This window comes from Homarus americanus, unplaced genomic scaffold (genome assembly GCF_018991925.1).
Source record: "Homarus americanus isolate GMGI-L3 unplaced genomic scaffold, GMGI_Hamer_2.0 scaffold32583, whole genome shotgun sequence".
Lineage (NCBI taxonomy): Eukaryota > Metazoa > Arthropoda > Malacostraca > Decapoda > Nephropidae > Homarus > Homarus americanus.
The window spans coordinates 25,167,974-25,183,181 of NW_024713129.1; the positions used below are offsets into that span (position 1 = coordinate 25,167,974).

The 15,208-nt window shown below is 46.5% G+C and overlaps 1 protein-coding gene across 1 annotated transcript in view; it reads right to left on the reverse strand.

Annotated features, from left to right (window-relative positions):
• The window catches only part of LOC121869635, a 416,339-nt gene that overhangs the window by 159,767 nt on the left and 241,364 nt on the right, over positions 1-15,208 (reverse strand). Inside the window, exon 39 of the mRNA XM_042371146.1 lies at positions 2,005-2,107. Coding sequence (XP_042227080.1) covers positions 2,005-2,107 — 103 coding nt within the window. The remainder of the gene's footprint in view (positions 1-2,004; positions 2,108-15,208) is intronic.

Sequence of the window (15,208 nt, forward strand, 5' to 3'; positions counted from 1 at the left end):
ACTATTCTGTGTTGTGATAGCTGGAATATTAAGTGCCACAAGGAATTTGCCTTTGGAAATTATACATCTTATCACGGTTAGACATTTGAGTGACTTTAGTTTTCGTGATGTCACTCAGATTTTGTGTTTGGGGTTAGTTTTTTATACAGTTTGGTCAGTCATGGCAGCCGTGGATCGTCTTCTCCCCAGAAAGACAAAATCTAGTGACTAATAATTCTCTGTTTTAAAGTCACTTAGTGAATGCCGTTTGTTTTTAGACATTCCGGGCTCGTCTTCACTATATTTTTTTTTTTTAGCCCCAACTATTACTGTGCAAGTGTTGTGATCAGTTACCATGGTAGATGTGGCCATTCCATCCTCCTCCTCCCCCTTCTCATGTTCATTCACGAAACATTTGGGGCGTCCGCCATGTGGGATGTGATTTTCCCTCCTCCCTGAGTTTTATGATTACTCTTAGCATTCAGGCCAGAGTTAAGTTTTCTCTTCATAACTCTATTTTATTCATGTCCTCAATAGCAGGTTCAGCCTTTTCAGGCGAACTTTAGCGAGTCTGCTAGTCTTAATGATCCTTCCGGAGGCTGACCTGCCAGTCGTACTGGCAATCTAGAGTTATCTTTTTCTTTTATTCTCTTCACCACTAATCAGCTCGTTAGCCGCTTGGGTGATCGATCACGTCTCTGTGCGCATTGTTGGCAAGTACTGGGCATGCACCAGCTCCTGAATGTACCTGAACCTGCTCCAGTGTTGGTCAACTCTCACTCCGAATAAGTTTGCCCTCACAGTTTTCTGGACCTGTGGCTTCTTCAATCTTGAGCTGTGACCTCTTGTGGGGCGAGAGTCCGCCAGCTCCAAGTAAGGACACTCGACTGAGTAGTGCCCCTTGAGATGCTTATACAGCTCAATTAGGTCGCCCCTTGCCCGTCTGTAGCATAAGCTAGGCAAGTTCAAGCGCTCCAATCTCTCAGGTAATTGAGGTACCAAAGTGCAGGCACCAGTCTGGTGGCCCTCCTTTGAACATTTTTAACCAACTGACAGTCCCTAGCATATCTCGGGGACCAGACGGGGTGACAGTACTACAGATGGGAAGCACTTCACTGTTGAAGATCGTTACGAGGGACGGACCGTCTAGATATCTGAACAACCTTCTTATAAGACCCAATAATTTATTTGCCTGATTTACCTTCTTCGCGCAATGGCCCGAGAACTTCAGCTCATTGTCAATATACACAGTTAGGTCTTTCTCACATTCAGTCTCAAATAGTGCAGTTTCTTCATCCCGTTGGGACATATGATACGCCTCCTTACCGTTGGTACACCCCCTACACCTCAGAGTCAGGATTGGTGGTAACCCCCCCACCTCGCATCCTCAATTCCGACAGTGATTAAACCAAGAAATAAATGTTAATTTTAAATGTAACTGTGCAGATAAATATAAGTGAAACTAAACTGTACAAGTGAAACTACAGTAAAGTAATTTTAAGCAGCCCCCCCCCCTTTGTCCTCTAACTCAAGATTTGTCAACTACAACAATCTCAAAATTCATCTGCTGCAATGTAAGTGCATGGTAATAAGTATTGCTAACTTTAATTTGGTTTTGTTGTGATTTTTCAGCTAAATGGTGGTCTAAATAACGAAAGGGGGGGAGGATGTTCACATAAGTCGGACTAGTTTGAGCCCCCTATAATCCGACTTGGGGAGGAGGGAGGTCTTACTATATAGACAAGAGGTACCAACCCAACAGATACATTTGTCTGTACATACTGGATCATTCTGATTTCCATCGAATCCGAGGGTTGCGATATCCTTTTAGATTTGTGTACATTTAAGAGCCCATACTTGCCTAATACTTGCCAACAATGCATCTAACAGAAAAGATTGCTGACTGCCTGACTGGCTAGTAAGATGAAAAAGGGCAAAGATGATAAAGTAACAATAATAAAACTCTTAATAAAATAATTAAAATAACAAAGATTAGTAGTATGTAATAATAATGATATTTCTTACAAGACAATGAGGATCATGTATCAGCAGCTGTGCATTGTGGTAGAGGTGATAATCAAATGCTTCTTTAATGTCCAACTGTTGGTCTTTGATATGTGACACCAGTCTGGAAGGAAAAAACAAGAACAATAATTATTTTCCAATATTTTTCTTAAATATGTTTTATATTACATTGTACAGACACTCCCCGATTTATGGAAATGTTCCTTTCCTGGACCCTATCTGTAAGCAGAATTTTCTGTAAACCAAAAATGACTCTTCCATAAAGAAAATATGTGCTGTACCCTGTACTGAATCACAGATGACGTTTCACAAGTGGATGTGCTCAGCCGCCTTATGCATAATCCTCTGCAAATAGTGTTGTTACGCCATACTAGTTACCTTCCGTGATAATAAACTCCTGAGCAACCCGAAAATTTTTGTAATGGTGTAGTGGATTTCTTCCCTACAAACGCTGTTTGTCGCTGAGTAGCCGACCCCACAAATTCCCCAGTGTATGCCTCGTGGTCTAGTTCAACCAGCGCCGCCTTACATGGCGGAGGTCAACTACTAAGCCACGCCTACCCCCGCTATTTAAGACCTGACCTCGTGGTGCCCTCCCTCTTCTTCTAGCTACAGCCGCAGCAAGCTACACCACCTCCTCCGCCGCTGCCTGGCAGCCCTCGCTCCCGCCGGCGAGCATGGCGACCCACAAGCTGGTCCTCCTCTGAGCACCCTCACCAACCAGCTCTCTCTACATCACGCTTGTAACCACGCTGCCACTTCCCAGCACCAAGCTGCATTGTACATCCAATACAACATGTATACAGAGAGCACATTGTGAGTTTCCTTTCTCCATCCCATCCTGAGTGTGAACCAAAAATAACATACCCCATAAATGGTGACCCCCGGAGATTCGCAGTCACACAGCATGGAGAAGAAACCGATCACGCTCCCAGTCTTCAAGCAACATGGAAGACTGGCTTATCCACACAGAGGCACCTCTCATCGGCTCTACAGCTACTGTCTCTACACCGCAGGTTAGACACCCTAGAGCAGCACTGCTTCTCTAAGCAGACACCAGCTCCTCTTCCTGCCCCAAGCACCACGTCCTACCGACCCCAGCACACCCGTCTTGCCTCAGACGCCGCCCCCGGCCCAGCAGTACCCCCTGCCTCTCCTCCTGATGCAGCCCCTGCTCCCGACGCGGCTCATACGCCTGAGTGCGGACGCACACACCCCTCTTTTCTCCCTCAGGTACTCCCTGCTACTGTCCTGCACACTGCTGCTGTCATGGACCCAGCTGCTGTCATGAGCCCTCATTCACTTCTGCTGACACAGCCCCTGCTCCTGACTCAGGCCCACACACCCCAGCAGGCGCATCTGACGACTCTGTACCTGCCATGAGGGAAGCACAACATTCATCGCCTCCACACAGCCTTTTTCTGCCTCTGTACTCCCACAGATAGTGTGTATCTAGACAGTTGTCTCCTCTAGCGGGCGGCTCATCCACGCCATCGCCATTATGGCTCACATGTGGCATGCACCGCCCGTTCTGCCTCACATGTGCCATGCAACCCTGCAGACAACAAGTCTCCTACACCACCTGGAGGGAAGGGGGGGGGGGAGTATTGTAGTGGATTTCTCCCCTACAAACACTGTCGCTGAGTAGCCGACCCCACGAATTCTCCAGTGTATGCCTCGTGGTCTAGGTCAACCAGCGCCGCCTTACATGACGGTCAACTACTAAGCCACACCTACCCCCGCTATTTAAGACCTGACCTCGTGGTGCCCTCCCTCTTCTTCTAGCTACAGCCGCAGCAAGCTACACCACCTCCTCCGCCGCTGCCTGGCCCTCGCTCCCGCCGGCGAGCATGGCGACCCACAAGCTGGTCCTCCTCTGACCACCCTCACCAACCAGCTCTCTCTACATCACGCTTGTAACCATGCTGCCACTTCCCAGCACCAAGCTGCATTGTACATCCAATACAACATGTATACAGAGAGCACATTGTGAGTTTCCTTTCTCCATCCCATCCTGAGTGTGAACCAAACATAACATACCCCACAATGGAACTTATAGGAGGCATTCTGTGTCCTCAAAGTTCTGTAAACTGAGTATTCTGTAACCCGGAGAGTGTCTGTACTGTATTTATTTATGTATCTTTTGAACAGCGTGCCATGAGCCACTCCCTTCATTTTTGTTTAGGTCAGCATGTATAGGCCTGCCTTAAAGCCTTCTTTTGTACACAGATCACTTGCTTATTAGCCACCGTAGAATGAAGATCCGGCAACGCATCCCAGTGTTTCTATTACCTCCAAAAATTGACAAGGAGGCTGGGATAATGATATAATTAGTATTCTACAGAATTCAAGGATCACACAAAGATTTTATCATCTGTTTTAGGTATGTAAATATCAATTGGCGACGAGATGATGGAACGACCTTATGCAGTGCCTGGGAAATCCATGCAGCACCTTGGACGATCTGGCAAGTCAATCTCCACTTCTTCTGCACCACTACCTCGTAGAGAATGTCAACAGGTACGGAAGCAGAAGATTATGATGAAAGGAAAGTCATACAATTTGAAAACTCGGCAGGGAGTTGTCAACACAAAGTGTCTACGCACATCTCCCTGACTCGTGGCATGGCAATGTTGTATTCCCACCCTGGGTAAAGCCACCACCTCTCTTCCCTTACCTCAACTCCCCTGGCTTTAAAGGTCAGTGGTGCTATGCCGGACTTAGTAAACAACCTGAACCCTTCTCCATTTCATTAGAGCCTCACACAGTAGCTCCCCATTAGCCGGTACTCTCCAATATCCAGAATTAAAATTGACTCAGAAATTTTCCATAAACATTCTCTCAATGCTGGTTTGTGCAAGTTTTCGTAGTTGAAAACAGGAAATATTTTCTGGGAATAAATTATCTGGGAGTTCTGAGAGATAGCATCATGCTCCAACGCATCCCAACGTACCAAGCACGTAGGTGGCTTAGCTGCTTCGATTGCTTAGTTCATATTCTGCTTCCATTGTAGAAGGTTGTTCCTTCAGTTGCTGCTGTTTTTGTGCACAATTTGTGTTGTGCATTGTACATAACTGTACCAGAACAAAATCAGCCAAGAATGCAGTGTTAAGAATGCAAACAGTGATTACACTTATGTATACTATACATTTAGTAAGTGGGAAACACTGGATGTAAGGGCGGAAACGATCTTTCTGCTCGTTACCGCTGCTAACTCTCTCGTTTGCTGGTGCGACCAACACTTGGGGGGTTGGAAAGAGGTGAGAACGGCAGCGGCTACCTGTGTCACAGGCAGATTCACCCCAGCCGCCATACAGTCACTATCTATCTACCCCGCTATTCGTCAAATTCTGGCTGTGATCTCATCATAGGTCCTGGACTCGTGGGCTGCTTTCCAAGACCTTCACAATTCGTCTGTTAATCTCTGGATACCTACCCGAAACCACTACCGCAACCGCCACGGCTGCCAGCTCCTCTCCACCGTCTGTGCCCCGGTGTTTCGTCTACTGTATCAAGACATCGGCCGCTGTCACTCGAGTGAGGAAGCCTGTCTGGACCACCCCCAGGGCCACTGCCGAAGGAAATATCTGTTCATTGTTTGATTTTGTTGTTGTTTGATTCCTTTAATTACTGACTCCCTTTTATTGTTTGATTCTATCAGTTGTTGACTCCCATTAATTGTTTGCTCCCATTAATTGTTTGCGTCCATTAATTGTTTGACTCCATTAACTGTTGACTGCATTAATTATTTGTCTCCCGTAATTGTTATTTGAGGTTTGTTGAGTGGTGTCAGAGTTTTGTTATATTTTTTATAGTACCCTGTACAGTGGTCCCTCGGTTAACGAGCACAATCCGTTCCAGCAGGTTGCTCGTTAACCAAAAATCTCGTTAACCGAAACCATTGTTTCAATGGGTTTTTGGGTAATTGGTTCCAGCTCACCGAAAATTGCCTAAATTTAACAAAAAAGGTAGAAAAGTTCACTTACTTTGAGGTGTGTATGTAGAAGGCTCCTGGATGATGATGATGATGTGAATTTGAAGTGGGAGGTGGAGGAGGAGAAGGGAGAGAAGGAAGTGGAGGTGGAGGAGATGCATTTTACTGCTTCTTGGAAGGTGAGTCATCTTCCATGAAAATGTCAGGAACCTCTGGACTGACAGATTCTCCACCATGAACATCTTCTCTCCTTCTTGAAGTGGAAGGCTGAGGGATAGCATCTTGTTCCCTCTGGCTTTTACTGAAGAAAGTGTCGTGGTCTGTGGGGCACCTGTCCTCCTCACCATTAACTTATGTTTAAAGAAGGAGACCACTGAGTCCTCAACATGACACAAAGTTAGTTCAGTTTTTTCCACTTCTGGGTACTTTGAAGCCAGTTCCCTGAACTTCTCCCAGTGGTAAATCACATCTTTCAACTGTTTAGCTGCCATATGGTCATCACTTTCAATTTCCTCCTCACCACTGTCAGCCTCTACCTGTTACATCTCATCCAGTTGCTTCAAGTCATAAGGAGTAAGTTCTTCCTCATGAGACATCACAAGCTCTTCCACATCCTCCTCCTCCACTTCAAGGCCCAATGACTGACCAATGGACACAATCTCCTGGTCCAACTCTGTTTCTTCCTCAAATCCCTCAAAATCGTGGAATACTGATGGCCACAGTGCTTTCCATGAAGAATTGAGGGATCTAGTGGAGACTTCTTGCCATGATGACACAATCAATTTTACAGCCTCCATGATGTTGAATTGTGTCTTCCAGAAATGTTTCAATGTTAGTTCAGGATCATTGGAAGTTGCCTGATGACACCTCCTAAACATTTTCTTCATGTACAACTTCTTGAAGTTGCTGATCACATTCTGGTCCATTGGCTGTATGATTGATGTAGTGTTTGGAGACAAAAACAACACTTTCACAAAGTCAAATTGACACTCCATATTTCTGGCAAGGTCAGGGCCATGACCAGGAGCATTATCCATGAGGAGAAGAGCCTTTAAAGGGAGTTTATTGGTGGTTAGGTAGCTCTTGACAGAAGAGCAAAACGCATCAACAGCCCATTCATTAAAGAGCTGTCTTGTCACCCATGCCTTACGGTTAGACTTCCAATAAACACCAAGCTTTGTTCTTACCACTTTCTGTTGCTTGAACACCCTGGGGTTTTCAGAGTGGTACACAAGCATAGGCTTCAGTCGGAAATCCCCTGAAGCATTGGCACCAAGCAATAGAGTGAGACGGTCTTTCATGGGTTTATGCCCAGGTAAAGAGGCTTCATCTCTGGTGATGAATGTTCTTTTGGGCATCTTTTTCCAGAACAGCCCAGTTTTGTCCACATTGAACACTTGCTGTGGAAGATAATTTTCTTCTTCCATCAGTTTTTTAAATTCATCTAAAAACTTTGCTGCCCCTTCTTTATCAGCACTAGCAGCTTCACCATGCCTAACAACACTGAAATGTCACTTCTTTTCTTAAATTTTTTGAACCAGCCTTTGCTGGCCCAAAATTCTTCAAATTCTGTGCCTGAAGAACCAGGTTGATCTGTATATCTCCCTGGCTCTTTCACAAATGAATTCAGTAGAAACTGAATCACCTTTCATCTGTTTTTCCCTAATCCAGATGAGAAGTAACCTCTAAGTTTCTGCAATTAGGGATCTACTTTTAAACACTCTGGTAGATTTGTCTCAAACTTTCACTTCTTTAAATTTGCCTTTCTGCGCATTTGTTCTAATGCCATGTTCATGTTTTTTTATGATTTCCTGCTTGGTTTGGATTGAAATCGCTTTTCTTGATCTCTTAGGCCCCATGCTTTTTAAAGTTAAACTTGTTGTAAATAAAGAATATTTTCTTTAAAATAACACTGCACTGAGCTATATATTGTCAATATGTAAAATAAATTTCAAAATGACCAATAAATTGCTTGGAAACACAGAAAAAAAGCGTTTAGTTGAAGAGTCTCAAGCAAGATGTTACCTCCAGTGAAAACAGAGAGAGACTAACGCCTGTCTGGTGTGTTGAGAGGCTGGATGCCGCGCATTAAACTAGTCACTTTACCTTCAATTATGTTCAATAATTGTTAAAATGACTAAGAAATTTAATATTAAACTTTTAAAATTATTGAATAGTATAAACTTCTTGATATTTGCTAAAATAGTAAGGAATTTAAGCCCTAGAACCGATTAATGTACATTATTGGCGGACTAATACTACAGCTGGTTGACCGCCCAGTGCAAGCCAAAACTTGTTGAGGTCGGCTTGTAAGAAACTCGTTAACCGAGGGGTTGCTCATTAACCGAATTTAAGAATCTTATGGGAGGTAACTCGTTAACCGAAATCTCGTTAACCGAGGCGCTCGTTAACCGAGGGACCACTGTAAAGAGATGTCAATCTCAAACGGTTGTTTGTTATTCCTCAGAAAACCATGGTCCTTGACTTTCCTTTATTAAGATCCTGATTAGTCTGGTAAGGGATTTCTATTCCTATGTCCCAGTCCTTTACTCTCGAGAACCTTAGCTTTTGTCTTTATTCAAGACATTTTCAGGGCAGGAGACCCACTAATCTTCCATCCCAACAATGGGTGACTTGACATTACACCAAGCCAGGTCAGTAACATGACCCACTAATCCCCCACCCAACCTCCATTGGAAGTGTTAAGATGTGATTACAGTTAAGTATTACATTCAGCTGAGTGGACAGTGTCTGCCTACCCTAGGTTCCAGACAGGAGCATTTGCCGGTGAGTACAGTATATACTGTACGTGTATAGTAGTACAGTAGACAGTAGTATACAGTACATTATTTTGTTGACAGTATTAGCAATATATTGTATGTGTACAGTGGTGTTTGCATAAATAAATGCAGCTCCATGCATGGTGCATCACTTAGATTCAGGAAAATTTTCCCCAAAGAAGAGTGGAAAATTCCAGAGTCTTGACTGTGATACAGTTCCATTCATGTCTTACATTTTTTTATAAAAGAATTGAGTCCTGTTAGGTGTTTTCTTGAAGAAAAGGAGAAACACCATGTAGCGGCTGAGAACTTTAATGTGGAGATGCCATGACACGGAGCACACCACAGCGGCATACATAAAAACAGGAAGCAATACACTAAACAAAGTCTGAAAGCCATTGAGGCATTGTTATGTGTTTCCGTGGACACATAACTTGGGCTGCTGTGGAGGTGGTGGTACAGGTGACGGTGGTGGAGAACCAGCAGAACCTGACGGGGTGGGTGGCCAGGGCATGGACCGGCCATGTCCCTCAGGTGGCCACAGGTCCTGAGCGAGATACGGCCACTACCATCTTGCCGCACGGCATATTGATGGTTCTGGAGGGCCTTGTGACAGTGCCTGATCTGTCCCAGGCTTTAGTGAGCTCATTCTGGACCCGGACACAGCTACCAGGCCCCATGGGGTGGCAATGGCGGATGACACCCAGACGCTGTTGAAGAACCTACTCGTGGTCTTGAGCCATTTGGAGTTCTCGTTTGCGGAGTGTCTGTCTCCAATGCCTGTCGATTTGAAATTCTGTTTGGCTGTGGGGACACCATCACGGAAATGGCAGCCTGTTGCCGACTCGGCTGGGGACTTGTCCACACCACGCAGGGGAGTGTTGAGATACTGGAGAAAGGCGAGAGACACCTTGTTGTCATTGAGACTCCCTTTAGCCCCAGTGTTGTTACGGAGCATCCTCTTCGCAGTCTTCACCGTGGCTTCTGCCCTGCCATTGGACAGGAAGTACTGCACGGAAGACAGACAAACAGCAACACTCCTCTTCCGGAAGAATTCCATCATTTCTTTGCTGACCAGGTTAGTGCCACCGTCTGTGGATGTCTGCTCGAACACACCCCACCTGGTGAAGTAGCATCTAAGCTGAGCCATAATCCTACCAGAGGATCTGCCGCTGGGGAACTGCGCGATCTCGAGCCACCCAGTCAGCCTGTCGGGGTATACTAGGTATATGTGCTCCTCCAGCTGGAACATGTTCACCACCGTTTGCTGAAAGGGGTATTCAGGAGGTGGCGTCAAGAGCAGGGACTCAGGTGGCTGGGAAGGTGCGTGGATGTTGCAGGTGTCACAGGAGGACCGATGATATTGCAGATCGCCCTCCAGTCCTGGCCAGTACACAGTTTGCCTGGCCCTCCTGAGCATAGAGTCAAGGCCCTGGTGGCCTGCGTGCAGGTTGACGGCCACCTGGTGATAGAGGTCCTCAGAGATGACCAGATGTACACAACCCTGGTCGAAGGTGTAGGTCACCAGGCCACGAGATGTGGGCAGCCTGTCCCTAACAGTGTAGAATGGCCTTAGGCAGGCAATCTACTGCGACCTGTGGGGGTGCCAGTCGTCAGCCAACACTTTAGCCACTAACAGCTGGTAGACGGGATCCTCGAGTGATGCTCAGAGGACCATCTCCTCGTCTAGGGTGGCATAGTCGCTTAAGTTCAGGGCCATCACAGTGGCTGCAACTATGGCCACTGACAGGTCGATAAGATGAGGACCTGTCAGTGGCCATGGTTGCAGCCACTGTGTCGTCAGGGGTCGACTTGAAGGTGGGATACTGGGACAAAAAGTTGGCGGCACAGTTTTTCTTCCCAGGTAAGTAGCCAATTGTGAACCTGTACTGCAGTGCTTTCTCTTTCAGACGGAAGAGACATGGATTAAAAATGTCTGTGAGGGCCCTGTCTCCCAAGAGCTTTATCAGGGGACAATGGTCCGTTACTAGAACTAGGTTGGAGCACCATAGTAGGAACAACCGAGCTTTTCGGAGACACCAAGCCACCGCCAAGGCTTCCCCTTCCACGGCTGCGTATCTCGTCTCGGCGGCTGTCAGGTGGCGGCTGCCACACAGCGTAAGGCGCCATCCACCCTTGCAGCAGAAAGGTGCGTTCACAGAGGAGCACGTGCAGTACTGCTGGAGAATGACAAATCCAATGCCATCCCTGCTCCAGTCCGTGATGGCGGGGTGGGCCTGGTCCTGTCGTGGTAAGCTAGCCTGTCCTTGGCAAGCTGGCAGATCACCTCCTTGACCTGGAGGAACTTTTGTTTCAACTCGTCATACCAGTAAACCTTCTTCCCAGAGGGCTTCTTGAGTGAGTCCATGAAAGGTTCCATGATGGGAGCCGTGGCCAGGAACGGTGCCAACTGGTTAACAAATCCATGCCACGACCGTACGTCGGTAATTGAAGGCTGTGCCGGCATTTGAAAGTTCCTGACGGCAGAGAGGCGATCACCTGTGGGCTTGTAGGTGTCCCAACCCAGGTGGAAACCCATAAACTCTACCTACTTCCGACAGAACTGGAACCTCTCTGGCTTGAGGGTCATGCCCATTTTGGCACAAAATTCCAAGAAGTCGTAGGTGTGCCATAAGGCCTCCACCACTCTGGCATCATAAAGGAGTGTGTAGTTGACACACTTGTGCTTGCGTGGCAGGTCCTGGATGGCATCGTCAAACCGCTTAGTGTAGGCGTCGGATGCTGAGCAATGACCCATGGGCATACGGTAGTACTGGTAATGGCCCCAGGGTGTTCTGAAGGTGGTGAGGCGCCTGCTATCTTCGTCAAGCTCAATCTGATGGAAACCCCAGTGGGCAACCTGCCACTGTTTTGTATGAGTGAAGCGGGACATCGGAAATCAAATTGAAGGGTGCCGGGGCGTAGTGGGTCTCCCGGAGGCAGTACGCATTGAGTTTTTTTAACTGACAGTTCTGTGAGGTCTGCCAGACTTCTTGGAAACCACCACCATCCGAGAACACCATTCCGTGGCCTCCCTTGCAGGGACCGGACGGATCTCCCCCCTCCTGACATCGTTGTCTAGCTGCCGTTTGACCTCCGTCTACCAGTGCTTGGGGGACCGAAGCGGGGGTGTGGCAGGCATGGGGTTTGACATCAGGTATCAGATGGATATGATGAGGGGCACCTGCCATCACGGGGAGGGGATACCTATCTGTGTTGAAGGTGGTAGACGTTAAGTGGCAGAGGAGCCACTCCTCCAGCCTTGGGGCTTTTTCTTTTAGTGGGTGGAGCGGTATGACACGTGGCCTGGGCGGGGGGCTGGTGTCACCCCCATCCGCCACCCCCGTAGCAGCAACGGAAGGGGGTGGGAGCAATAAGTCCACATTCATCAAACCAAGGTCCTTACAGGCAGCGAGTGATAGGTACAGGTGCTCGACAGACTTGATGAAGTTCACGTCCTGGAGAGTAGATCGGTCAGGGAGGCTGATGCGGCAAGGTACGGAACCCAGGGTGGCCAGCGGGATGTTGGCCAGGTCACGTCAGCCAGCCCAATGCTGTAACAGCGCAGGCCAGAGACCCAGTGATGACATTAGGGTGGGACCGGCCACACACACACCTGGGCAGGAGACCCTGTCAGGGGCATGGTGGCCCCCACAGTTACCGCAAGGCTGGGGGGGGGATGGGGGAGATTTGGCCAGGAGAACAGCTGAGCGGGAGGCGGCTACCAATATGGTGTCCTTGGGTGTGACGTCATCCTCAGTGGCCTCAGCCTCTGCCACTGACAGCTTGCGCCCAAATTTCTCGCCAAAAGCGACATCACGTTGTGCTGCCTCAAATGTGGTGCAGTAGGCACGGAGGCTGTCAACATCACTGAAAGTATTACAGTTCTGAAACACTTCCTGTCTTAAGGCTGAGTCACATAGCCCAGCAATTAACTTACACAATAGCCTGTAGTCTGAGATATTACTGTCACACTGGGGGCACTGAAATCCACAGTCCATGGTTTGCTGGGAACATCTCAAGAAATATGCACTGATGGGCTCATCAGGAGCCTGAACATCACTGAAGAAATCAGACCAACACACTGCCTGATTTGAAGCACGAAGCACAAACTTATTAATGGAATCCAAAGCCTCCATACAGGTCATGGCCCCCACTGCATCGTAGTGAACCTCGCATTCAAGGCAAGCTGGAGAGCAGGAACACACAGAAGGCGGATATGCAGGGCGGCGTCAGCATCTGGCCACTTGTTGAGCTGCAACCAGCACTCCATTGAGGGTCTCCAGGACAGTAAAGGCTGAAGACATTTCCAGGTCACATTTCTCAGGCGCGGCGGCAGTACAGACACGTGGCTGAGATGACTGCCGTGGGGCTGATATTGATGCCAAGCTTGCCTGCAGCCTTGTATGGCTTGCTGTTGTGACATCAGCACTGACTGGGCCCGGGCCAGAATCGATGGTGTAGCCGGAGAGAGAGGATGACAGCGGGTCCTGGAGGGCGTTGAGAACCCCAGACAGCATGAGAGCGGCATCTTGAGGTTCCGGTTCACAGCTAAATTCACTGCGCCATGTTAGGTGTTTTCTTGAAGGAAAGGAGAGACACCGTATAGCAGCCAAGAACTTTAATGTGCAGATCCGTGCTACATGACTGCTAGACAGGTACTGCCCGCCACGGTGCGTCTCTGCTACCAAGGGTTGCTGGGTAGCGCCAACATAATAATAATAATAGTCCTACATCTTACAAGTCCCCATCATTATATCATACAAAATATTTTGTTTAAGGATCTCTTATTGAATAAGTCTCATAGAGAATTTAAGCCGGATCATTATGATATCAAATTTATTTCTATAACACAATTAAAACAGATGCTGTGAATAGGAGATTGTAGAGTTAGTAGGTGAGAGGCGTTCACTGCATCTCACCACCTCTCGCTCATTCTACTGTCAGTCATCAAGATACAATATTGTACAGTACATTATCTATTTGCTATTCATTAATTAGTACTGTATATATATCTGTACAGTATAAATCTCATAGGTAATAATAAATAATGTCATCAGGCATGCATCTCCATATATGCAATGGTACCAAATTTATTTCTCCAACACAATTAGAACAGATATTGTGATAAAAGTTTAAACACTTTTTTGCTAGCAGCCTCACACCTCAAAAACACTTAAGCTTTCGTCTTTATTCACGACAACTTCAGGTAATGAGACCTACTAATCCCCCACCCAACAATGGGTGATTTGACATTGCATCAGGTCAGTAATATGAGACCACTAATCTCCCACTCCACTTCCACCTGACATTGCATTAGGTCAGGTCAGTAACCTGAGACCCACTAATCCTACCCCAGCTCCATAGGAATGAAAAATACCAGTATTCGCTGTAACACACAGCTTCATTCACGAGGTGCCTCGTACATCGTTATCATAAAGATTTTTTGTTTTTTAAATACATTTATTTAACCAAACTTTTTTGATAAACTAGTGTATTCAGGATTATTCTAGTAAGGAAATGGAGTTTATAACTTAATTAGAACTATTTTTACACACTCGAGTATCAACACTTAATATGTTTATTCATATAGGAATGGAGTCTCCATCATTACATTATGTTGAAATATTTTGTTTAAGGATCTCTTATTTGAAATGTCTTGTAGATAATATATTCAGGATCATTATGTTATGACATCAAATTCATCTCTGTAACATAATTAGACCAGATGCTGTGAATAAAAGTTTATACAGTTTTTTGCTAGCTGTAAATATTTTCACTCGTGCCCGCAGTCTGGGTGTAATGTGAGTGTTTGTCCATGCAAGGTGAGATGCATAGTTCCGAGCCATAATACAATGCGTACTTTACTCTCAGAAAACTTTCCCCAGTACCCAGAAGCAATCCAGGTCTGCAAGGTGTGTAGGTTACGCTCAGAAACTTTTTCCAATACAATACAGTAGGTCCTTGTATAACGTTGGCCCACTTAACTTTGTTTTGGTACTACGTCGCTAATCTTTAGATAACCAAAAATCGTTTAACGTTCCGACAACTCAATATAACGTCGTTTTTGCGTCATTATGGGCTACTTTTTATGGTGCATCACCTCTAACTCGTGGATAATCACAGTGTCCCCAAGTGACACCAAGCCAGTCTCTGTTAGGCTTCCACATCATTTGTGTTTGCTTAAGTGTTTTTACTATAAATACTGTACTCTAACCATTTGAAATGGCTTCCAAGCGCCCATCAAGGGCTACTGATACTAGTGTTATGAAGAAGCAACGTAAGACAATTAGCTTTGCTACGAAAATGGAGGAGAAATGCTAGTCAGAGCAAGAGGAGTCACCCGCCGAGTCTCAGTGACTCACCACCCTCCTCCTCTCCCACCACCATCCTCCTCTCCCGCCATCCTCATCCTCCACTCCACCACCTACCCCCATCAGTGAGTACAATACAAAATGATTTAGTTATACAGTATATATCTATATACTAT